The 23,963-nt window shown below is 42.9% G+C and overlaps 1 protein-coding gene across 1 annotated transcript; it reads left to right on the top strand.

Annotated features, from left to right (window-relative positions):
- Positions 1-961: 961 nt before the first annotated feature.
- On the top strand, positions 962-22,603 carry mtus2b (microtubule associated tumor suppressor candidate 2b). The gene is made up of 15 exons (XM_030777400.1): positions 962-1,513; positions 1,622-2,902; positions 3,208-3,433; positions 4,989-5,195; positions 12,364-12,519; positions 14,129-14,227; positions 15,111-15,322; positions 19,223-19,289; positions 19,401-19,615; positions 19,948-20,053; positions 20,732-20,805; positions 20,988-21,086; positions 21,253-21,372; positions 21,540-21,637; positions 22,396-22,603. Exons 1-15 carry the CDS (start codon positions 962-964, stop codon positions 22,601-22,603), a joined length of 3,720 nt encoding a protein of 1,239 aa, XP_030633260.1.
- Positions 22,604-23,963: the final 1,360 nt, after the last annotated feature.

Genomic DNA, 23,963 nt, shown 5'->3' with positions numbered 1-23,963 from the left:
GTGCTGTTCTGATTCCGAACATTTGTGTGTCTATACCTTAGGGAATGATCTCCCACTGAGACAGTCATGGAGCCATGCCTGTTGCTAGGCAAAATATGAGCTGTTACATGCAGTGTACTATTTTTTTCAACCATTTCCCATGATTCACTATTCTATTTTGTGTGATCTCGTGAGATGGAGGTTATGTACTGGTGTGATTTACAGATATTTTTGAGGATCTGGTTTGAGATTAACTAGTTTAGAAAAAAAAAAACCTAGCAGTATGAAATAAGCTTCCTCTTGCTGTATAGTGACTCAGATTCTATGGTGTGTCGTCATACAGCAGTTACTTTGCTTTTGGTTGTCATGTCAGGTTTCCCTGCGGGTGAAATGCCAGTCTTCTCAGCTCATGCAAACCAATTTTCTGACCATGAAATGCTGCAGCAAGGTGTATGTTCAGGGAGTGTCTTTGCTGATGTTAGTCACACTAGGTTAGTAGTAAGTAATTTTGGCCAAACTTGCAATCATTTTCCAAATATAACCATCCTTCACTTTTTCTTTGGGATTAATAAGATTCACTCTAATCTAATAATAGCACATTTTCAAAAATATTATTTTTGAATTACTCCATTTTCAAAGTCTTTCCACTGTGAAGATCACATTTTAAGATTTACCATATTATATGTATTCAATGCATAAAATGTTTGTGCTGTTTGTCAAAAAAATACGTATACTGTGGCATCAAGTCAGGCAATGAGTTATGGTGTTTAATATATGGTGATTTTCTCTATTTTATTTTTAGGATACCTGTGATGTGATACACCAAAGCATATCCAGTACTCCAATATCACAGATGATGCAAATATTTACTCTCGGCAAACGCTGAAAGAAAGAGAAGCCAGGAGAGGAGATAAAACATTGAAATGTGAGCTCTGGAGATGAGAGATTGCTTTTGAGAGAGGACACAGAATTTATATGAATCATGAGCGTGAAGGATGAACATTTTGGCCCAGTTGACTCCAGGCTTGAAGAAGGCCAAAGTGAAATCAGGAATAATAACAGACAGACTGGAGTTGCCACAGATGGAGATGCCAATGCCAATGAAATACAAAGGGGAGATGGGAACGCAACTGAAGTCATTGGCACCTTTTCTTCACTGGTGTCTCACAGTGAGGAGCAAGACAAAATTATCATTTGGGGCACGGATTCACAGTGTGATGACCCAGAACTGGCTGAGTTTGAGATGCTGGAGTGTCAGGAGCTGGAAGCGTACCTGGTAGAGGAAGACGAAACCTACTGTAAAGATTCAGGAGCAATAGCAAAACACCTGTCTTACAAAGCCACTCCAGCCGAAGCAATGCGCTCCAAAGACGACAGTGGGGAAGATAAGAGTGCCTCGCAGCATTTTTCAAAGGAGCATGAGCCTGCGGATTCTCAAATATCTAACCACAAGGGGATAGAAACAGAACGTACCGGGGCTGAATACAGTTCTGAAAATGATGTTTTTGTTTCTTGCCTGTCCACAATGTCCAGTCTCGGAGGAAGCCTCGCTAGTGCCCTGGACAACGCCGGTCGCAGTCAAACTACAGATTCTTGGTATGTGCCCTCACGCCCACATAGAACCCTCTCTGAGGACCTCACGCTTACCTCTCAGTCTTGCCTCACCATCTCAGATAGGAGCAGGAGTACTTCACATGGAGATGGGGCTCAGGTTCATTATGGAAAAAGCACTACCCATGTGGGAAGTGTTGACCTTAACCTTAACTCTACTGTTCTGGCTGAGGAACCCATTTTAGAAGCACAAGAAAACCAACCAGCTCAAGACATGAGGATAAGCCCCTGCAAGGAGAGCTCAGGTCCACTAACAAACAGCGTGAGTGAATGTAACTGGAGCATATCTAATGCAAAAAGAGAGCACAATCAAACTGTAAGTTCCCATCAGGACACAGAAGATACCCAATGTTTGCCTGTGGAAGAACATGAGCTTAGACATGAGCCATCTGTACAAAGAAAAGGTTATACTGAAGCAAAAACAATTTCAGACCAACAGTGTTTGAAACAGGCCATCAAATCAGAAAGCATCCAGTCTCTCTCTGCTACGGAAAAGACCCAGCAGGAAATTGGCCATAAGATTCACAGCAAACAATTCCAAGGTGAGGAAAACTCTGACCTGGGCCGAAAAACTTCTGAATCAGGTTCAAAAGGGACAACCACACATCCTTTAGGTACTGAGTCAAAAGCATTCAAAAAACAAGGATCTTTCGAGAGAGCACGTAGTGCAAGTCCGTCCAGTCTTGAAAAGCGGAGACCATGGGGAAGCCCTTCTCGACCTGCGACTCCTCCATCCCCTAAAACACAGTGGTCTCCAAGAAGAAGGGTGCTATCGTCTCCAGCTAAGGCTGCCAGTCCTAGAGCCACAAGCCAGGAAAGAAGTGATTCTCCTCAGAGAAGTGGTATAAGGCCCCCCAGTAAAAGCCATCTCAGCAGTTCCATCCCAAAACCAATTCCTCCTCCACAACCTCCTAAGGCAGAGCCTGAGAGCAAGAACCTGAAATCCTCCCCACCTCAAAAACCCAAAAATGTCCGACCAAAAATCATTACCTATGTGCGTAAGAACCCGCAGGTAAAGACACATTCAGCTGAAGGCCCATATGAAGTATCTACACTACCTCCAAGGCTTACTGCATACACCAGCCCATCAGCCACAAAAGAACAGAAAGCAGGAGGATCTAAGGCCTCACCGGTGCTAAGTTCCTCCAACATCCTCTATGACAAGTATCGTCAGGAGATGCAGAGAACGGGACATTACTCACCAGGTCTGCATGTGACTGGGCTGAGGCCTCCTGGTCATAGTGGTCCTCATAAGTTGGTGGGCAAATCAGAGAGTTTCCATGGAGAGCTACCTGAGAAGTATTTGTATGAGGTGAGAACTTACGAAGATGTTATTATTTTTCCCGCATGTAAAATCCAATAGGTTTCACAACCCTAAAACTGAGAATTCACACATTTTATAGGAAGTAATAAAGATTTAAAAATACAGAAAGAGATACTGAGAACACTCATGGTTCAAAGACATAATATACATTAAAAGACTAAATCTGAAAGTCTTTAAAATGTGAATTTAAGCACCTGGTATACTCATGGTGGATCAATATAGATGAATACAGTTTTTAACTGGAAAATGATACAGTCCCTCACAGTGAACAACTGTCTTGTTTGGACTTTTAGGTGGGAAGAGGATCTGGAGGACCCTCTGCTCCTCAGTTTACTCCACATGAGGTTGCTGGTGTTTACCGCTCCCCTAGAACTCTCAGGCCTCAGCTTGGTGTTGGAGCTGTCGCTAGGCAACCTGCAGCCAAAAACAGGATAATGATGACAGGTCAAAGGTCATCCTTAACCCTCAGCCATCCAATTTCTGCTGCTCAGCCCACCCACTTTTTCCAAGACGCCACAGGTCAGAATAATTATTCAATATTAATCAAGGGTAATTTGTCAGAATTATCACCTGAAATACTGTTTGACTGTGGAATTATATGTGTTCAGAAATGCTATTTATGATTTTCATCGTTGAGCTTTATGTCGGAAATCTTCTTACTGTTATGCTCCGAATCGGTTGTCTGCTGTCTAGAGATTTGTTTTGGAAGAGCACCCAAAAAGTAATATTTACTGTAAAATAATCTAGTTTCATTTGGAAGAGCATCCAAAAAAGTTTTTTGCTTTTTTTTTTTTTGCTGTGTTACGAGAGCCCACACTCTCACCCTCACAGCTGCTCCCTGCATGCTGATCTCTCCCTCATTATTTCACTGCAGGGCAAACGCACACATACTCAGCCAGATAAAAGACTGTAGTCCACAGTCATTTCAAATCATGCATATGTATGAAGTGTGACTCCCGACACCTTTCTCCATATGGCACCCGTGCACCCACAGTGTTCACTCCTCTCCAGTCATTCATTCTGCATCTAAAAAATGTTGACAGATAGTTATTGCATTTGGTATTTCACACAGTTTCCTTTCTGTATATACAACTTAATCATATCTAACCTGATGGCTAGAAGTTATCATGTAACAAAATTGGAAAATCTGTATAAGACAAGAAGCTGAAAAAGAAAAAAAAAAGAGATTAAAAAAAACAGATGATACCAGTCACATTTTGCATTGTCAGTTAATGAGTCCTTAAGATTTCAAGTTGTTCATACAAGTACATGAAGCTGTATGAATGAACATTTTGAATATGTACTGTCCCCATCAAGTGACTTAGCTGACATAATTCCCAGTTTCGAAATAACACTGAACGGGACGTTCCGTTTATTCGTTGACATCCACTTCAGCCCTTCAGATGTAAAAATCAAGATCCCATCATTCAGTGTCAGGATTCTTTGACATATTAATAGCGTGTCATGAAGACAGGCTTACGTTGTGGAAGATGAACTCAGGCTGATGAATGGATTGTCAGTCTTTTCTGTAAAAAAAAAAAAGAAAGAAAGAAAGAAAAGGTGGAGTGCAGTTTGATCAAAGACAAATTCATCCAGAGGAATTTGTGACAGATGGAGAGGGAGCATTCACCGTTGAATGAAACCCTGTCAGTGCTAGAGAAATGGGCTGAGAGCATTGTCCCATCTTTCTGGAGAACCTTTTGAGAGGCATTTGGAGAGTGATGTCATTCTCTTGGTACTTAAAATGACTGTAATACAGTGTCTGAATCAGCCCTGCAGACTTACTGAACAGAAATCTAACCAATCGCTATCACTGTTTGCAACAACTTGTCTGCTAATAAACATGCCTGTAATTAAGTTAAATGATGAAAGGTAACGCAGGGCTATTTTGAAAATAGAATTTTGATACACAGTGGTCCTACCAATGGCATGAGCCTTGGGCTACAGATATGCACACAGTCATAGTTACGGGTTTTCTGGTGTCTAGTACTTCGCACTCTTTTTTCCTGATGGAAACAGATGGTTCAGTATCTGTGGTTATATGAAATAACACATTGCATCCTCTTGTTTCCAGTGGAGCAAAAGAAACCACCCCCAGAGACTGCACCGAAGTCCCTACTCCCTAAACCAGGTCAGTCCGGTTTACGGCCTCCTGGTTTCTCTCACTTACCGGCTGCTCGACTGGCTGCCTTTGGCTTTGTTCGGAGTGCTAGCGTGTCCTCCGTGTCCAGCAACCAATCAAATGACAGCACCCACAGTGATCCCTGCAGACCCTCAACTCGTGAGTTTTCTTCCTTTGCTCGAATCAGTGCTTCATGTACAAAAACAAAAACATGTATATTCAGAGCTGCACACTGACCTGTGTAAATTAGCCATTCACTCTGAATTTTCATCTCAAACCTGCTCAGAGGCTACGCCCTTTAAATTGTACTTACATGGATTTTACTCATGCCATAACATGCCCCATATCACCACTGTCCTTCCACAGTACACTGCAGACCAGACTAAACGAACGTGGTGTGGGGATTTACGTCAGTGCAATACAAAACACCAAGGGAAAGTCTGCCCTCACAACACAATCCGCTATGGCCACACATTCAATTGTATTGACCCAGTAAGGATTATCTGAGACAGTAAGGCTGAGCTTACCCTTCCTCTAACAAAGCTTTCCACTTAGGTATGATACGGGAAAATCAATTTTTCCTAACACTTACCTGATGAGCGCATGTCACCCTCAGAACATCTGTATACAAGAGTTCACTGAGTTGTCGAATGTAAATAAGACATAGTGAACTGCTTAGCAGTAAAATGTTCTGGAGTGAAATGTTCCATAGTCTGTTATTCTGTCAGGAAATGACAGTGCTCTTCACAAAGTGAGATGCATTGATGTTCTTCGAACTGTCAGCAAAGTCAATGACTATGTTCACAATCACAACAGGTTGTTAATCTTCTGATGGTCATTAACCGTTCTAATTATAACCGGGATGAGGCCTGATTTATGTACTCCTTACATGTCTGATAAAGCTTCGTAATATTCCAGTAAAAGACAGATCTAAATACAAGAAAGTCTTCAGATGCAGGCTGTGAAAACACACGCAGGGTTTGCTTGAGCAGCAAGCGTGGCTGAGTTGCGTAACTGCTTTTCATGTGGAAATGGAAATGAGGGAATCTCTGTAGTGCTGACTCCCCTGTGCGGCAGCGACCGGCAAAGAGAGAAAACACCCCGCGGCATCTGTAAAGGGGTCTCTGGAATAATCTTTCCATATTGTGGCACATTTCTCTCACGGATTTCACTGTTGCTAGGCAAACATGCCGAGTATTAATGGTTACATTTTTGTTCATGTTGATGTTGTTGTTGTTGTTGTTGTTGATGTTTTTTGGATGAGTTTGACTCTCGGAGTGAGGGGTGCTCCAAGCCTCGGGCACGAATTTGGAAAACTTCAAAGCAGCTTCTTGCGCTCGTTATAATTGTGCCCGATAGTGTGAAACGTTTTCTGCTCAGAGAAAAAGGAATATTGCTTCTCACCAACAGAGCTCACTCAATAAGGTAGCCAGAACTGCCGTATATTTTTTCTCAATATTATATTGTTGTAGCCGTATACTTATTATTTTTGCATTTTTATGGATGGCCAGAAGTTCCTGAACACATAACATGACTTTGACATGTATTGTGGTTCATGTTATGAAAGTGTTGACAGAAAACAATGGATGGTGCTTTTCTGTACTGTTTTGGTTATTAGACAAATGGCTGTGTATGTTCCAAAAAGATTTGGGCAGGACAATGTGTGTGAGTTATTATTTGCATTTGAATTCTGCAAACTAAGAGCTGCAAGGTATAGACTGAAAAAAAGAATGCCTTTGAAGTGAAGTGAGGTGATTTCACAGTCTGGCGATTTCATGTGCTTCTATGTATATGCATGGCAGTATGGTCAAATCTCTCTTTGTGTGTGTGTGTGTGTGTGTGTGTGTGTGTGAGAGAGAGAGAGAGAGAGAGAGAGAGAGAGAGAGAAGGATACAGAGAGAGAAGGATACTGAGAGAGCAAGAGACAGAGGCAGAGACTTTAAAAAAAGAGATAGAAAACCAGCAGAGAAAGATTGACTCACTCTTTGGCTACATTTTAAAAACAGGGATTGGAGTGTCTGCCCACAGACTCAGAAGAGAAAAAAAAAAGAGAAACTGACTCAGCAAACGCTGGTTCTTGAGTTCTAATCATAAAATACTCTGTAATCCATCAAGTACTGATAGTGTGTAGTGGACAAAGCAGACAGGGGCAGGTTAGGGCAGAGACGATTCCAATCTGTTCCACTAACAGCACATATGATAGAGCAGCCTTAGAATGTCCCAGCAACCCGCAGAGTGAATGAGTTCACGTCATTGCATCCTACTCATCTGAATATTAGTAGTCACAGGTTGCACTTGGGAGCAGGTGGGAGTCAAGAGCAAAGAACAGTTTAAAATGCACAACTTCTGCTTGATCTGTGAACATGAATGCGGTTTTATTTCACAAACTATAACATCTGCTTCCGTCTGACAATTTGATATGCAAGGTTACTCAGCATCTGAATTCAAATGGGAGGAAGCCCATTTAAAAGCCATTCTCTTGAAGCCGTTGATTAACTGATTGATTCATTGAACTGACTGATTGGTTGAATTTTGGTGAGGTACTAATTTGTGTATTAACCTGGATCATTGTGCTCTGTGTGTTCTGCTGATCTACACTGAGGCTGTTCTTTGGTTTTTACGCAGACAGAATGTGTGAGGAGAATCTTCATAATCATGATTGACAGTGTTATGCATGTCATGTGACATGCCACTGGCGTCACTTTCTCGCGCTCCCTAATTAGTTCCGGGTTCTACTGCATTCTGTTTTGTCATTCTCCATAATGTGGTCAGAGATGTGGAACTGTGGCATGTGTTTGGAATAGGCTTCTTTGCTTAAGCTTCCTCTCCACTGGTCTAGCCAGTCTGCTGGTCTCCACCGGCCTCTTCTTTATTGCCCGCTATATTCTCCCATGACAGCAGGTAATGCTGAGTCAATACTGTCAGGGTCAGCAAAGTGCTGAGTGCTTCATTTGTATAGATGACTAGAGAGTGATCTCTCTCCCTGCTCTCTCTCTCTCTCTCTCTCTTTCTATCTCTCTCTCTCTCTCTGTCTTTCTCTCTCTCTCTCTCTCTCTCTGTCCCTCTATGCATCTTTCTCTTTCTCTCTCTCTCTCTGTCTCTCTCTGTCTCTCTCTCTCTCTCTCTCTCTATATATCTGTCCCTTTCTCTTTCTCTCTCTCTCTCTCTCTGTCTCTCTCTCTCTATCTTTCTCTTTCTCTCTCTCTCTCTCTCTCTCTCTCTCTCTCTCTCTCTCTGTCTCTTTCTACCTCTCTCTCTCCCTCTCCTTCTCTCTCTCTTTGATGATCCTCTTTGATGATCTTACATATATACTTATCTTTTTGTCATTTTTCTGTATTTCTCACAGAGTTTTCAGTATATGCTTACCAAACCCACACAGGCCAGGGATCATCAATGATATAGCACATCTCCCTTACGCCATGTTTCTTTTTGACCTAATTCAGTGATACATGCAGCAAAATCACTGTATTCGGACCATCGCCAGCGCTCGCTCGCGAGACAGACAGTAAAATGGGCTTGATATAGACGTCTGGAGGGTTTTATATTTGCCCGCTGCTATAGTAGGGCCACATTTGTCTCTCTGCTCAGACAGCTGAGAATACCCCGAGCTGCACCTCACCCTGCCGCGCATTTTTACAGCCGCGAGCTTATTTCGATCCATAGACTCGTCTCCTGGTTATTTAAATCCAAAAAAAAAACTTGTGCGCCTGCTGCATTTTTTTGAGTCAGATGCTGTGCCCGGTAGCTCGAATGGAGGAGTTAAACAAGACATAAAAAAACAGGTGTTGTTCCCCACCCAAGTTTACTCCCCTGCTTATCCAGGGGTATAAACCACTTGTACTTTCTCTCCCTCTCCCCATATTTTACCCTCAGAGCCAGAGATCAATCATCTGCATCTACTGAACTGGATGTGTTGAGGCTTGATTCCCAGCCTTTTGTTTCTAGGTTTAGCATCTTGTGACAGCTTTTGATATTACATTGTTGTTTAAGAATGGCAGCATTAGTTTTCTAAATTTGTGTGAAATGTTAAGCACTTACATCGGTCACACAGTACATGTTTCTTCTCTATGAGCAATGCACTGTACCTGCACCGACCAGGAACCCAGGAGCAGCTCTCGCATTGAAGGAAAACCGGTCCGCATGTATACGTTACTTGGGTATTTTGTTCCCTTTGTAACTTTGGTCTTTCAGTGGGTCTCCAGCGAGAAGCAGGAGCTGCATCCATGTAAGTGTTTGAGTTAATTATTCTAAATCAGTGCAGACAGTATGGTGTTTTTTTTTTTACCTGTGTAAACTTTGCTGTAATTATGGCACCTCAGATCAGTTGAGACCTATTGGGAGTTTACGGTAATAAGCTAGCTTTAGTGTTAATATAGAAAAACTGCTTTGGATCATTAAGAAACACACAAATCCCAAAGCAACAGTGTTAATATAGCTACCGTCTGTGAGAGGGCATGATGCGAAGGGATATATCCGAGGAAGCCTTTGCTATGCGCTCTTATTCTCCGGGTTGTTGCTCTTTCAGGAGACAGTCTCTACCGAATTAACTTACAGCAGTCCCTTCGTACTAGTACATGTCCATTTGAGACTCCGTACACACTCAAAATCCCTCGCACAAAATCCCTTTCACCCACATGTCCATACCACACAAATCAACGGAGGCGTGAATGTACACATACGCACCCCTCATACATACATGTGTCATAGACACCAAAGGATGATGTGATATGTGCTTTAACTTTGGATGAGTCTTATTCGGTGCTGGCACGCTTCTCGTGCTTTGGTGATGCTTCGTAAATAACGTATGTGCCCGTTTTAGCCTTCCCGTTTGGCACCGCTGTGTGACTCCGTTCCCCTTCTCTGACATGTTCTGACAGCCCAGTCCAAGCCCTGCCCTACACGCCTCACGCACCCAAAAGTCTCTCCGACCTCTATGGGAACATGTCTTCCTCTTGGACGACTGCCCCAGTCTCTCTCTCTCTCTCTCTCTCTCTCTCTCTCTCTCTCTCTGTTCTGCCTCCCTCTCTCTCATCCAGATGAATGTATCTTGCAGATGAAGACATTTCCTGTGTTTACATATTGAGCTTGGGCTTGAGTGTTTTGTTGACTCTCTGCCAGTAATTATGTGTTAATGTGAAAAATAGAGACTATTTGTTGGGTATTTGTTGTACCTCCATTAGAGTGGACTATTTTTCTGAGGGACTAAGTGCAGTGGCCGCTGAAGGTCTTAGTACTGTATCATAATCATGTTTTTTAAATTTCTGCTCCAGAGCTGGCTAAGAATTCGTCTGATTTATGCTCAGTCATTATCCTTAACCAAGCACATCAAGGCTGCTCTCTTTCTCTCTCTCTCTCTCTCTCTCTCTCTCTTTCTCTCTCTCTCTCTCTCCTTCTCACTCACTCTCTCTTTCTCTCACACACACACACACACACACACACAGATTCATATATATGCTTTCCTTTCAGTGGAAACACACACATGATATGTAACACCGTTCTACTTGACAGCAGTTTTGTTTTTTACCTGTTTGTACCTTTATCAGTAGGTTGTCTTAAAGATGTAAACACACTCAAGCATCTCTAACACACTTAACTCTGCGTTTAACTCTGCGATGTTAGTGAGTTTGGAGTCAGTGTTTCAGATGTGCCTCTGTATGTCTTATGAAAATAACATTTGAAATATAACCCATTTATAGTATGCAAATAGGGTGTTTAACAGGGGAGAGTCTCCACCTGCATATTATTTTTATAATTATGCTACATTTCTGCCTTTGTTATAAATCACTGCATATTTTTCTGTAGATTAAGCGTTGGTCTGTGGGATTAGAAGGTCTTTGACTGTATTGGTGTAGCATGCTGTAGGTTGGCTGATATTGGTTTCCAAAATGCTAATGATTTATAATACTGTCATTATGGCTGTCATTATAACCCTGATTGTGTATTAAGAGGTAAAATATCTCCATTGTGACGGTATTAATTAGAATGCTATGATATATCATACATTCTAATTCATTCAAGTCTAATTCGTAATTCAAGTCTTTGCTGAGAGCAGATTGTTTATGCTTTAGAACTAACTGTTTTTGTGTGCCACAAAACATTCAAACTACAAAATAGAAACCTGGTTATTTTCAAGAATGCTGGTCTCCAGTAACTGAAGCCTATTGGGATGTTGTCTTGTGTTTGAAAACAGAGGAGCAAGAAGAGAAAGGATTTTCTTCAACAGAGAAATTATGTTTCAATTTTCTGTCACCCAACTTGAATGTTGCTTTGAAAGAAAAAATTACAGGCTGTTGTCTGTCTCCTGTCATCCAGTTATACAGGAAGATGATTTTTTAGAGAGAATTCTTTCTCAGTGTACTTGGATCCTTTACACAACAAACTGCTCCACTCTTTATAAAAGCCCAATCTCAAATGCCAAACTTCTCCGCTAGACTAGTTATTATGCCTGCTGGCTAAACCTGACATTTTCATTAAGGGTATTTCACGGCCAATTTAGACAACGTTATCACTTTACTTGGCCTTCATATATCATCAGCTCCTTGAAAGGTTCTGAAGCACTGTCGCAGTGTTGACTGTATCGATCTGTGGACCGCGTCGTTAATCCGAGAGCAAAAGCTTGTTGAATCACTCCGGTTTTTTTGGGGGGGTTTTTTTTTCAGTTGGTGACACAGGTTTTCGGGTGTAGGCAATGTGATTTGGTTGGAGTCAGCACTTTTAATGTTGGCATTAATTCAGGAGGCTCTGTGTATGTTCTCCCATGCAGTCGGGTCATTGGCTCGTGGCCAGTGGATTTGCATATAAATTGAGGTGATGAATGAGCGGTATTGGAGTGAATATGTAGCGTGTCTCCAGACTTGGGAAAGAGCCGTAACACGTGATTGATTGTCCACATAAGACCCTGAGCACCTAGTCCATTTTTAACACCACTTCAACAAGCTAACGTCCTCTACTTTATAAAGAGTTGTACTGACGTCTGAATTTATCCTCAGCAAGCGGCACCATCCTAGAAAAACATGAGTTACGCTTTAATAACTGTATTCTTAACGTAGCCTCATTTTTTTTTTAGTTTTGTTTGGATTACTCTGCCGTCATACTATTTCATATTTATAAAGCCCGAGATGTATGGTTGCATACGGTTGTGGGCGGTTTTAGCGTCCGGCTGCTTTGGTGTAAGAACGTCATTTTCAGCATCTAAAGTATCCACCATGTATGGAGTACCAGTCACACACGCTGACTAGAGCCAGTCTTCTGATTGACTTACGCTGTTCATGTCCTTTTGAACCGAAACTGAGGGCGTGTCTCTCTGGTGTGCCCCTTCGCTCCGCAGGTCCGAGTAGTGGCAGCGAGGAGACGCCACCCCACAAGCCGTCTCTACCCCCCGGCGAGACCAGCAGGCCGTCCAGCCGGGGCAGCCCCCAGCCCCCTAACACCCCCGCACCCACCAGACGTTCCCTCATCCCCCCACCACGCAGCTCCCCCGTGGGTGAGTGACCTCACTAACACCCCTACAGTGAAGATGTGTGTCAGCCACAGGAAGCACTGATCTAAAATGTAACGCACTCACCGATGCTGTATAACCGACAAACGGGTCACAGGCTTTTTTATTTTTTAATCACCCACTTGTCAAGTGTTCTCTCTGATTAGTGTGTAATGATAAGTAGAGCTTGGCAGTCAGGAATATTTAGACAATTTTCCCAGAGACAGCCACCGTTATGTATAAGATTCTAATATCGTCTCACAGTTAGAGACTTTTAACCCGGTCAAAGTCATGTCATTCAGCTATCTCCTGACCCTGTGGGAGACATGTCAGGGCGTGTCAAGTGGAGTGGTTTGCTGCTGACAGGCATGTGCTACTGTCACCATGACAACATTCACACTTCATTCCATTTGACACTCACTCGCCACATCAGTGTGGCATCAGCTGTGCCGACGGACTTCTGGCCCTTCATTTCATAAATAATACAGATTCTCTCGGATCATAATCATTTGTTATTTTCACAACTTTACTTGTGTTTTGAAGAATATGCAAAACGTATAATGAGAGGAACTTCTAGAAGTTGTTCAGTTTTGAGCAATTCTAATAGTTTTACAGCACTAATAGTTATGCTGTTTACAGTAGTTCAAGGTTCCTGTGATACAAAACCCAATTGTATGGAAATGCAGCCTATGTGCATGTAAAAAATATGCTTTGCTGTATTCATACATTTTGTAGTCCTGCTCACTGCCTTAGCTATGTGTGAAGGGCTTTGTGTACAGTCACACCATTACTAAATATTACAACCCTCAGTTTGTCTTAGTACCCAAGGCATTCTTCTGAACATCTAGTCCGAGCCTCTTTACTGAGAACAAAGTTTTAGTTCTACGACAGAAAGAGAGAAGAGGGGAGAGAGAGAGAGAGACAGAGAGAGAGAGAGAGACAGAGAGAGAGGGGTGGTGAGAGAGAAAGGGGGAGAGAGAGATATGAAAGGGTTTATTATTACGGTAGCACATTTACGCACACAAATAGAATGTGCGTTTGATCACATGAGCAATGTGTCTCTGTGTGTTGAACAGTTTATCATCATTAAAGTTTGCACTGATGAGCAACGTTACAGAAAAGAGTTAGTGCTCCCTACACTGTAGCCAAAGAGGCATTTCAGAGAACGATATTTTTTGGAAAAAGATAGTGGAGCCAATTTATAGTAGTCAACATATTTTATATGATGTAATGAAGTGCAATGCTGTCTTATTTGTACTGCACAGAGGGTGTCTGCATCATCAGCAAACTTACACGCTAGGAAGGAAGGCTGGTTTGAGGCCCTCTAGTGGTAGATCAGTGTATGTGAAATCTGCTCTTAAAGAAAACACCTCCATCTAGTCTTACTGCATCACAGCAAGAACAACAAAGGTTAATGGTTCAAGGCTGCCACCTAGTGGATTATTTTTGTCTCATGATCTATACATTTACATGGTCTCAGTTGGTTTTGTTTGTTTTGGTAAGATTTTTTTTTTTTTTATCTTAGACTGTAGTTTATACGGCTGAACATTTTGAAGAGATTATTATATATAATCTAATGTTGTCAAGTATCTCCACATCTTTTTACCGTGATCAGCCTCCAGGAAGGAATTTCAGAAGGATGCTGACGTTGCTCGACCGCCTTTGTCGTCTCCAAAGAGATTTGCAGTGGTGTCTCCCAAGCCTCAGTCACCTGGTGAGTGACACGCTACTAGTGTGTGTGTTTGTTTAAGTTCAGGCATTGTGGGGTCTCTCCGTGTGTGTGTGTGTGTGTGTGTGTGTGTGAGAGAGAGAGAGAGAGAGAGAATGAGAGAGAGAAAAGAGGAGATGGAGTGAAGGTGCGTGAAATGTCTTAATTTCCTGGCAACCACTCCTCTTTCCCATTATCCATACCTCATTACTTTACACATGACCGCCTGCTGTTGTCATGGCGACAGCGGTGGAGAAAGAGCTGCCAGTATCACGCTGCCTTGCTAAGTCATCCCCAGTGGTTAATCCAGTTAAGATGCACACCACATGGCAGTATAGAATGTGATTAGAGGACCTTTAATATTTAAAAGCCCTCGGTTGCTCACATAAGCAAACAAGTGGAACAAAACTGGACTGCTCAATTTTTTTTTTCTAAAGTCCTCTTTGTTCTCGTGTGTGGGGGCTGGCGTTTGCATGCATTTAGGTATGTTCTGTACCTTCCTGAGTCATTTCTTGTAATTTGAAGACTTGTTTCCAGTAATGTTTAGTATAGTGTGGGAGACTGTCTTGACACTGACTCAAGCCCCTGTGGCACTGTAAGTCTGACTCAGCGCACTGTTCTCGCTGGTCCCAAATGAGCTGTTTCTGACTGCAGGCCATCAGAATACTCATACAGACAGCTCTCTGTACCACCCCTCAGAGCAGTCGGGGCCTCCATTCTCCAACAAATGTGAAATCAGAGATGTTTTAATGATCATGACCCATCAACGTAATCTTTCTTCCTTTCTCTTTTTCTTTCCTTTCCTTTCACTCTCTCTCTCTCTCTCTCTCTCTCTCTCTCTTTTTTTTGTCTCTCTGTCTCTCGCTGTCTCTCTGTCTTTCTCTCTCAGTGCGTCAGAAATCATGTGTAGCTCGGCTGGGTGGGAGCGGCGGAGGTGTGCAGGTGGAGGCCGTGGATGTGGAGAGGGCGGTGTTGCTCCAGAGGCTGAGGGAACATTGCGAAGAGCAGTCCAGGCAAATCCACAGTCTCCAGGCCGAGCTGAAGAAAGCCACGCTGGGCCTGGAGGTCTTCGCTATCACTACCCAGCACTTCTGCCTGAAGGTACCGTAGTCTGAGTCCTACTACCGAGTCACGTCACCCATAACAATGTTTTCCTAATCAGACGGTCGCACATATACCACCCTTTCATATTTATAAAGACTTAATCTGAGGTCTGGGACTGTAACGTAATGTTTTCACATCTGGAGAACAGGAGCCAAATGGCATTTTCGCTCCCAGGTTAGACAGTGTCATTTTTAGCCCGTTAATGTTTCATATTCATTCCATTTAGCTCATTGCTGCCGTCTGCAAGGATAAAGTCAAAGTCCAAATTTGTTGAATTTTCATATATAATACAAGTCACATTTCGTTAATAATTCATCAAAGGGTGTTGGTACAATCTGTTTAAAGTGGTGTGGTTTCAGTTCAAATCCTTAAACACGAAACAGGGGTTGAACTATGACAGTTTCAGCGTGTGCCCTACTGTCTTCAATGACACATCCCTCTGGTTAAATAGTGATGTGACTTTAGGCCGTTCAGATTAAGGATTTACATATTCCACCGCTAACACAGAATGTCCAATCCTTCCATCAAACATGTGTACACACACGCTACTGTCAATGACGAATATAGAGTCCATATATTGCTCTATATTTTATTATTCTTATTGATCTCTGTAGCAGGTGCTTACTCTCAGGATAATTTCTAAATTATGTGGTGTGTTGTCTCTGTTCGGTCTGTGTAATATATAGTGGAGCGGCTTGTTTTTAATTAGATTCCGATTGTTTGTTCCACTACCAGGGATACCAATGGACTGCACTCACGGTCAGCAAATAGATCATTAATTAGATCATTGTTTTCTCAGAAAATTAGTATGAGCAGATGAAGACAACAAAGCGCTGTATGTCTTGAATAATATGCAGTCAGAATATTCCAGATGCCAGATGTGTGATGTAGAACAAATGGTTCTTTTGTCTCCATATGTGTTTATGGTCCTTTATGTTTGTGGATGCTGTTTGTTCGTGGAGAGGGGAAATCTAATTATAGTCTTCCGTCAGTGCGTGCTTCCAAACTGACTGATGTCATCTGAATGGACAGGAGTCGTCCCTCTAGCTGCCATCCCTTCGTACCAAAACATGAGCTCAAACACAAATCTCTCCCACAGAGACAGCAGTGACCGAAAATATGTCTGAGTGACGTTCTGGGTAAAATCATTTTTGCTGTGCTCTTCATGGTGCTCTGAAGCTGGTATTTAGCTTTCTTTGTAAGAGACTAAGGTTCTTGGAGTTTTATATGGCGAGGAACATATGCTTTAGCATACTACAAAGGGCTTTTTGTGTGTGTGTGTGTGTGTGTGTGTGTGTGTGTGTGTGTGTGTGTGTGTGTGTGTGTGTGTGTGTGTGTGTGTGAATCAGCATTAGAGTGGGTGAGCCTCATGCCTGATGTTGGGTTTGTGTTCTGTGTTTGTAGATGATATATGGTGACAGTCAGAGCCTAGAAGAATGGGGAGTAACATGAGGCTGTGTATGTAAATTGCATGTTCTTGTCAATTCCCTGTGGACGCTGTTGAATCGGGCCGAGCGTAACGGTAATTCAGTACTTTATTGATCTAAGTCCTCCCCCCGTCTTCTCCTCTGCCAGTAGATGAGCCCTCTGTGTGTATCTGGGAGTGTGTGTGTGTAAGTGTGTGTGTGTGTGCGTGTGTGTCTGCATGAGTGTGCGCATGAGTGGGAGAGAGGGAGAGCGTGAGAGAGAGGTAGGGGGCGCGTTGGGTTGTATGAAGGAAAGGCAGGGCTGGTACAGACACTCATTGTTCCATGAGGAAGGCTATGACACAGGACTAGCAGGGATGAGGTAAGGCTATTTAAGGGGCATATCTCCTCTGCTGTTCCTCTCCTCTCTCTCTCTCTGCATTCATCCCTCTCCCTCTCTCTCTCTCTCTCTCTCTCTCTCTTGCTGCCACTCTCTTTCTGACTCTCCTCCCATTCTCTCCTCCTCTCCTCTCTGTCTGTACAAGCTGATGTAGCTGTCTGCTGCCTAGCATGGCCCACTGCTGCTGTAGACTCTCACTGTGCTGTCCGGACACAACGGTAAAGGCAGTCACAGCAACAAAAGGCTATTGCAGCATATGTATGTGTGTGTGTGTGTGTGTGTGTGTGTATGTGTGTGAGAGAGAGAGTGTGTGTATGTGCGCGTGCGTGTGCGTGTGCGTGCGCACGCTTATGCTAACTTATACTAACAACTACTTTAACATTGCTTTCTCGCAGTGTAGCCTGTTGTAAGGTGAAGTTGTGAATTTGGTTGGTCTCACTCTGCAGTATCCTTACATAACACTGTGTTTGGTGTAGTTGTGTGTGTGTGTGTGTGTGTGTGGTTTGTGTGTATACAGATGTCTGTGAGGAGAAGCATGTGGTTGTCTGTTTTGCACAGAGCAGTATTTGATTTTGTAATCTGAACAAGCATCTCTGCCCACCTGTTTCCTTTATTCCTTTAATCAATCTTATTTAATGTTATTCCAGCTTCTTCTTCACCGCTGTCATGATACAATTTAAGAAGGATCATAGCAGTCATGATATTATTGCCAGTCAAATAGTCTACGTAACATGTGATGACATTGCTGGTTTTCTGATATGCATTTAGCGTTGTGTTTCGGGGTGGAGCCCTGCGCGGAAACTGGATTTATAGATGGGGTTATAGGTAGCGACCATGTCCTTGAGAGAGACCGCCTGTTGTGTTACAGGACATAAAAGTAGATTAGGTTGCCGTGGTGAGCGGTGAACTGAGGAATCACAGATTTGTATTCGTGGGCAGGGCTCCCTGGAGAGCCAGAGCTATATTTTACCCGCTGGACCAAGCTGATTGGATGAGGAAGCCCGGGGGGGAAAGGTCGCACGCCCCCTCCGTGTCTTTATGGGGTTATGACCCCTTTGTTTGATTATACTGTTAATGTGTTAGTCAGATCAATGGTTGACACTGTTGGTTTTGTCTCAGAGGGCTGTGAACGTTACATTGTATTTAAATTCATATGGCAAATGCTTTTTTCCTAAAGCAGCTTCCACAATGAATACATAACTAATATGCTAAGCTGAAATGAGACATCAGGCAATTCTGATTCAATCCTGATTCAGTCCCTAAGTGAGCGTTGTAGTTGTAAATGCAGTCACATGCTTGTGCTTGTCATACAAATAGTAGCAGCAAAAGCTACAAGCCTATTCAAATAAACAACGTTTTCTTTTTCATTCATTGGAGTGGGCTTTACAGGTGTCATCAGCCAACTGGTGTTTGAATTTAACACGAAGCAGCAACATGACAGTACATTAGTTTCTATCATTTCATGTTCATTAAACTTGTCTTAAGAGTCTGTGGAGAAGCTCTTTTTTTTTTTATTTAATTTAAACAGAAATTGCATAGTCATGCTGAATCATGCTGTGTTACTTTCTGCTTAGCCCTGTAGTCTTTATGAAGTAGAAACACCCATAGAGTGCTATCAAACAGCACAATGAAAGTCTGGAAGGTAGCGTGTTGATTGTGCACACAGTCGTGTTTTGATTGATGGAGTCTCTGTTGGAAAATCAATGACTTTCTATCAGAGTGTTACGACAGCTTTTGTGAACACAGCTGTCCTGGCCCCTCAGTGAAGATGCTCGTTGAAAGTGTCTCACACTGAATTGTTCCTCGGGGAACTCTTTTGGTATCCTGGTTTTGTTCATCGCGCCAAGAGCAAAAGAAATACTAACACACAAGTCAACAGACACGGATTCGTCACGCATATTTTTACTTCAAATTATTGTCTTCAAAGTGAACTTTTAAAAAGGCGCTTGACTGATTCACGCAAAAAGTGAGGTCGGCTTAGCCGGACAAACAAATCATGTATGTTTAACCCATTGTTTATCTCGCCGTACCGCGTAACGTGCGAAGATCGGCGTGTATATGAGAATTTTTCTCCTTTCTTTTGCGTGTTAGAGTGAAAATGCGGCCGTGAAGGAGAGGGAGCTGTCCCTGGAGTTGGCCAGGATCAGGGATGAAGTGGGTAAGTGTGCATTACAGGAAAAAATCCAATCATAGAGACATTGACCAATCATAAGGAGATCCCAAACATCCATCTGTCTCCTCCTTTTCGGCTTTCCGTCACTCCGTCCAGCGGATACCGTGGCGCGTTGGGAGCGTCTGCAGGGAGAAAAGCAGGACTTGGAGCAGCGTTTTGAGCGGGAGCTTAGGAGCCTGCGGGAGCAGCAGCAGAGTGAACTGGAGGCCCTGCAGGAGCGCCTGAAGGCCCAGCACCTGGCTGAGATCGAGCTCCTAAGGCAAGAGCAAGGCGGTCAGCTACAGCTACTGCGCTCTCAGCACCAAGACCAGGTCAGTCAAATGCAACGCACAGCACCGGTGACAGTCTTGAAAAAACATTTCAAACGCCCTAAAAACATACTTATTAAGGTTTGAAGAATAGCATACTACATGTTGGGCCTTCTCTCGCATCACTGAAGGATCCTATCTGGTTTGGTAGGATCCTATTACTCCTGTCTGGTTTGCTAGTCCATGTAATTTCTTTTTATCTCAGCATAAATTCATACACACGCTATGCCAGCTATGCCAGTAAACGTAAATGTAACTGAGTTATGCGACGATGATATCGAGTTTCATGAAAGGCTTAAGTGCTGCTTCATGTGTGTATTTTGACTTGGCATCAGATGGAGAAGATGAATGAGAGTCACGAAGCAGCCATGTGTGAGATGGACTCCACTCACAGCGCTACTCTGGCCACTCTACAGGAGGAACACGCAAGGACTGTGAAGAGTGAGTGTGTGTTAGCACTGTTGCTATGACACCCAGACTTACACACACACATACACACACACACACACACACACACACACACACACACACACAGAGCATGCTCAGGATACATCTCTGTAAATATTCAATATTCTGTAAATATTCTTGAAAATATTCAATATTAAAACCTTTTAGTTATTTATGTAAATAAATATATATAAAATATATAACATTTATAAATGTATGTTAAAACAAAAGTATGATATTATGTTATATATTACATATATATATACATACACACACACACACACACACACACACATATATATATATATATACACACACACACACCTTTGTTTAAATATTACGGCTTCATGGCACTGAACAATTGTGAGACAGCATCTTTGGGTTCTCTCTGATTTCCGTAGTTCAACTCAGGTAATGCTACCTCTCTATGAATGATTTTTTTTGTGTTACACGTTGACATGATCAGTCAGTACTCTCCGAACTTTGTGTCACAAGAACTTAATGTCAAAGGACTAAATCTTATTGGATTTTCCTTCTGCCGTTTCTTAGGGGTTGTCTGTTCAAATTGCACTCAGTCAATTGGGTTATGAGACAGATTTCATATCATAGAAACTGGATTTGATTTTGAGGATGGTCCCTCTGTGCTCTAATATGACTTTGATGGATTGGCAGATCTGAAGATGGCACATGAGCAGCAGATTAAGTCACTGGAGGAGGAATTTGAGAAACTGAGGCTGTCACTGCAGGTAAGACTCAAGAGATAGGGCCTGGACACCACATTTTACCCTCTTTTTTTAATGATGGCTTATTTCTCATAATTGACATCCTATGAGTGCGGAATGCATTAAGTATATGTCCTAACATCATTAACACAGTCACTGGTTTTATATGTTTAAACTGAACAAGTGTGTTTCTTTCCTGCGTTCAGGATCAGGTGGACACGCTGACGTTTCAGAACCGGAGCCTACGAGACAGAGCCAAACGATTTGAGGAGGCACTGCGGAAGAGCACAGATGAACAGATTGTGGTATTGTATCTTCTCTCTCTCTCTCTGTGTGTGTGTGTGTGTGTGTACAGTATGTGTTTTGATGTAGGCGCAGGGGAACGTGCCGGCAGGCTGTGCTGTAAGTGTACGTGTGGGCTTTCTCTAACGTTTTCCCGTGCTTTGTCTCTTCCTTTGGATTTGTACTCAGGATGCTTTGGCTCCGTACCAGCACATAGAGGAAGACCTGAAGAGCCTAAAAGAGGTTCTGGAAATGAAGAACCAGCAGATCCACGAACAAGAGCTGAAGATTGCGGAGTTGGAGAAGATGGTAAGTTGCAAAAGAAGATGTTTGTCTCTTAGTTCAAAACATCAGCTGGAGGACCGTTGAGTTTATTTACAGTCTGTGTTTTGTGAACATTTGATGGAAACTGCATTCAGATATGATGGGGAATATTTCGAGAATCTAATGTATGTGTGTAATGTGCTCTTGAGCAGGCTCAAAAGAATGTGGTTTTGGAGGAACGCGTCCAGGTCTTGCAGCAGCAGAATGAGGATCTGAAGGCCAGAATAGATCTCAATCTTGCCATTTCCAGGTCTGTGATCTTACAAAGTCTCCATTTCAGGTGTTCATATTCATAGCCTGATCTTGCTGATACCTTTGAGTATATTAGCATAAACATCGTAGACTTCTTGTCTCATGAATCTCTGTAGGGCTGCTCACACAGCACAATCTAGCCCTAAGAAAGCTAAGAAAGCTTTTAGCCCAGGGTTAAAGAAGCGTTCACACTTGCACTTTCTATAATGCTCTAGCATTGATTTTAGTCTCAGCCCAACGAGTCATGCCCTTTAGGGTCAGCCCTTGATATTTCAGGGTCACTGAAAAAGCAGTATGGAACTATGTCTATATGAACAAGGGCTTGTTGGTAATGCTGGCGACAAAGAATCTTTCCTTCATTCAATCACAGCTCTGCTTTTAGCATCCTTCACATTATTACGTGGAGTAGTTTATTAACTCATTGTACAAATCACATATTAACTTTGTTAGCTTAGCTTAAATGGCTGTTAGAAATAATGTTGCCCAGTACCTCAAGGATTACATACAATTTGAAGATCAGGATTCCACCTTGCACCAGCTTTAATGAAAACCAATGTGAACTGACACATCGTTAAGGTAACCCGGTCTACTGTTAGACAGGAGCTATGATTAGCCTAGAGCTCAACTCAGTGCAGTATGAACAGCCCTGATGAGTGTTGGTCCCATTGAACAGCTTATTAGTAGACAGGCCACTTTAAGAAGAAAAAGTTTATTTTGCTGGATTCAGTCAACGCTTCCCTTTCGCCCTCTTCTCAGACAACTGTCAGAGGAGAATGCGAATCTACAGGAGTACGTTGAAAAGGAGAGCAACGAGAAGAAGCGCCTGAGTCGCACGAACGAGGAGCTGCTTTGGAGGCTGCAGACGGGCGAGCTGAGCCCCCACATGTCCCCCACCCAGTCGCCCATGCACCGCGCCTCCTCCGGGCCGTCGTCTCCTTCCCGCCTCCAGCAGTTCCCCAGATAAGCCACCTGACAGTTCTGTCCCGTTCCGGCCATTCTGCCCTCCTACTACTTTCCCCTTTTCTCTCTCCCACTACCTTGCTGGATAAGGTCGAAAGAGCTCGCTTAAGTGCTTGCTATTCATTCAAAACCATCAGAGAGATAGAGGTGAAAGTGAAACCCCGGGCCAGAGTTTGACAAGCTTGACAAGAGACGGTCAGTGTCATTTGATGCTGGTGCCACCATTACGTTTTGATTGAATAGCAAAGGACTACAGCTGAAATGTATTGGATTAATTGGATGCTTTAGACACACGTCCCCCCACGACGTCATCTACTTTTTGATTCTAGTCGGACGAAACGCGATCCCATCTTTGTCGTTCCCCAGCCTCTGATAGAGTCTGTTACTTTGTTTTTTTTTTATAGCTGACCTTGTTGTGTCCACCAAAAGTTTGTGCGTTACAATGTACACACTGGCAGTTTTAAAATGTGCGACTTTTCTACCCCCCTTTTCTATGGTTCCCCTGACAAGTTCTACGCAGAATTTGATCAGATGATGGTTGAATTGTATCCGGATATCATGTGCCTGTTTGCCGGCTTTTGCTTCCAATAGCAATTCTAGTTTCTCCAGGCTAACGGATGGATCAAACAGCCTAATTAGAAAAATACAACATGTATACAAGAAGCGCCTTTGTCATTTCCCTCCTGCAAAGGAAAAAAACCACTCACCAGCAACCTCTCGACAACTCCAGGCATTCTGGTACAGGAAAAGTTCTTGCAAGACAAATATGTCTCAAACATCATATTTGCTATTTAAATATCCTTGACACAATACTAGTTAACACGCAGTATTTTGAAGGAGCTGGCCCACACGATCAGTACGCTGAGATGAAGAAATCACGGTTGCTAGCGTGATTCGAATAAATATCAAACTCTCGCCATCAAAAGACAACCAAAGTGGTCCTTCTGGTTTTCATATCACCCGAGGCTTGTAAAAAAGAATGTCCATTTGCATGCTTTTTCTCAGGCCAGGTAATACTGTCCATGATGGTCTTTACAATGCCTTCTTGACAACCTTATTGGAGTTTTTCAGTCAGCCTGGACGGTTCTGGCCTCTCCCCTTCCTCTGAGCTCAAATGCAAGGGCTCTTTTACTCTTGTGTGTGCTCATTGTAGACAATCCGTCCTTTTTTCAAAATACATCTACTCTTCTCTCTCTCTCTCTCTCTCTCTCTCTCTCTCTCTCTCTCTCTCTCTCTCTCTCTCTCTGTCTGCCTGTCTCTCTCTCTAAACTAACGAACAGAAACATTTTTAGCTTTCATCCTACCTGATCTGCGCTGTTTACAGAACTCTCCGGAATGCATTAACCCCATGAGAACTGCCGATG

The sequence above is a fragment of the Chanos chanos genome, chromosome 6 (genome assembly GCF_902362185.1).
Source record: "Chanos chanos chromosome 6, fChaCha1.1, whole genome shotgun sequence".
Classification (NCBI taxonomy): domain Eukaryota; kingdom Metazoa; phylum Chordata; class Actinopteri; order Gonorynchiformes; family Chanidae; genus Chanos; species Chanos chanos.
The sequence above is the reverse complement of the archived record's forward strand: the minus strand, read 5'-3'. Positions and strand labels throughout refer to the sequence as shown.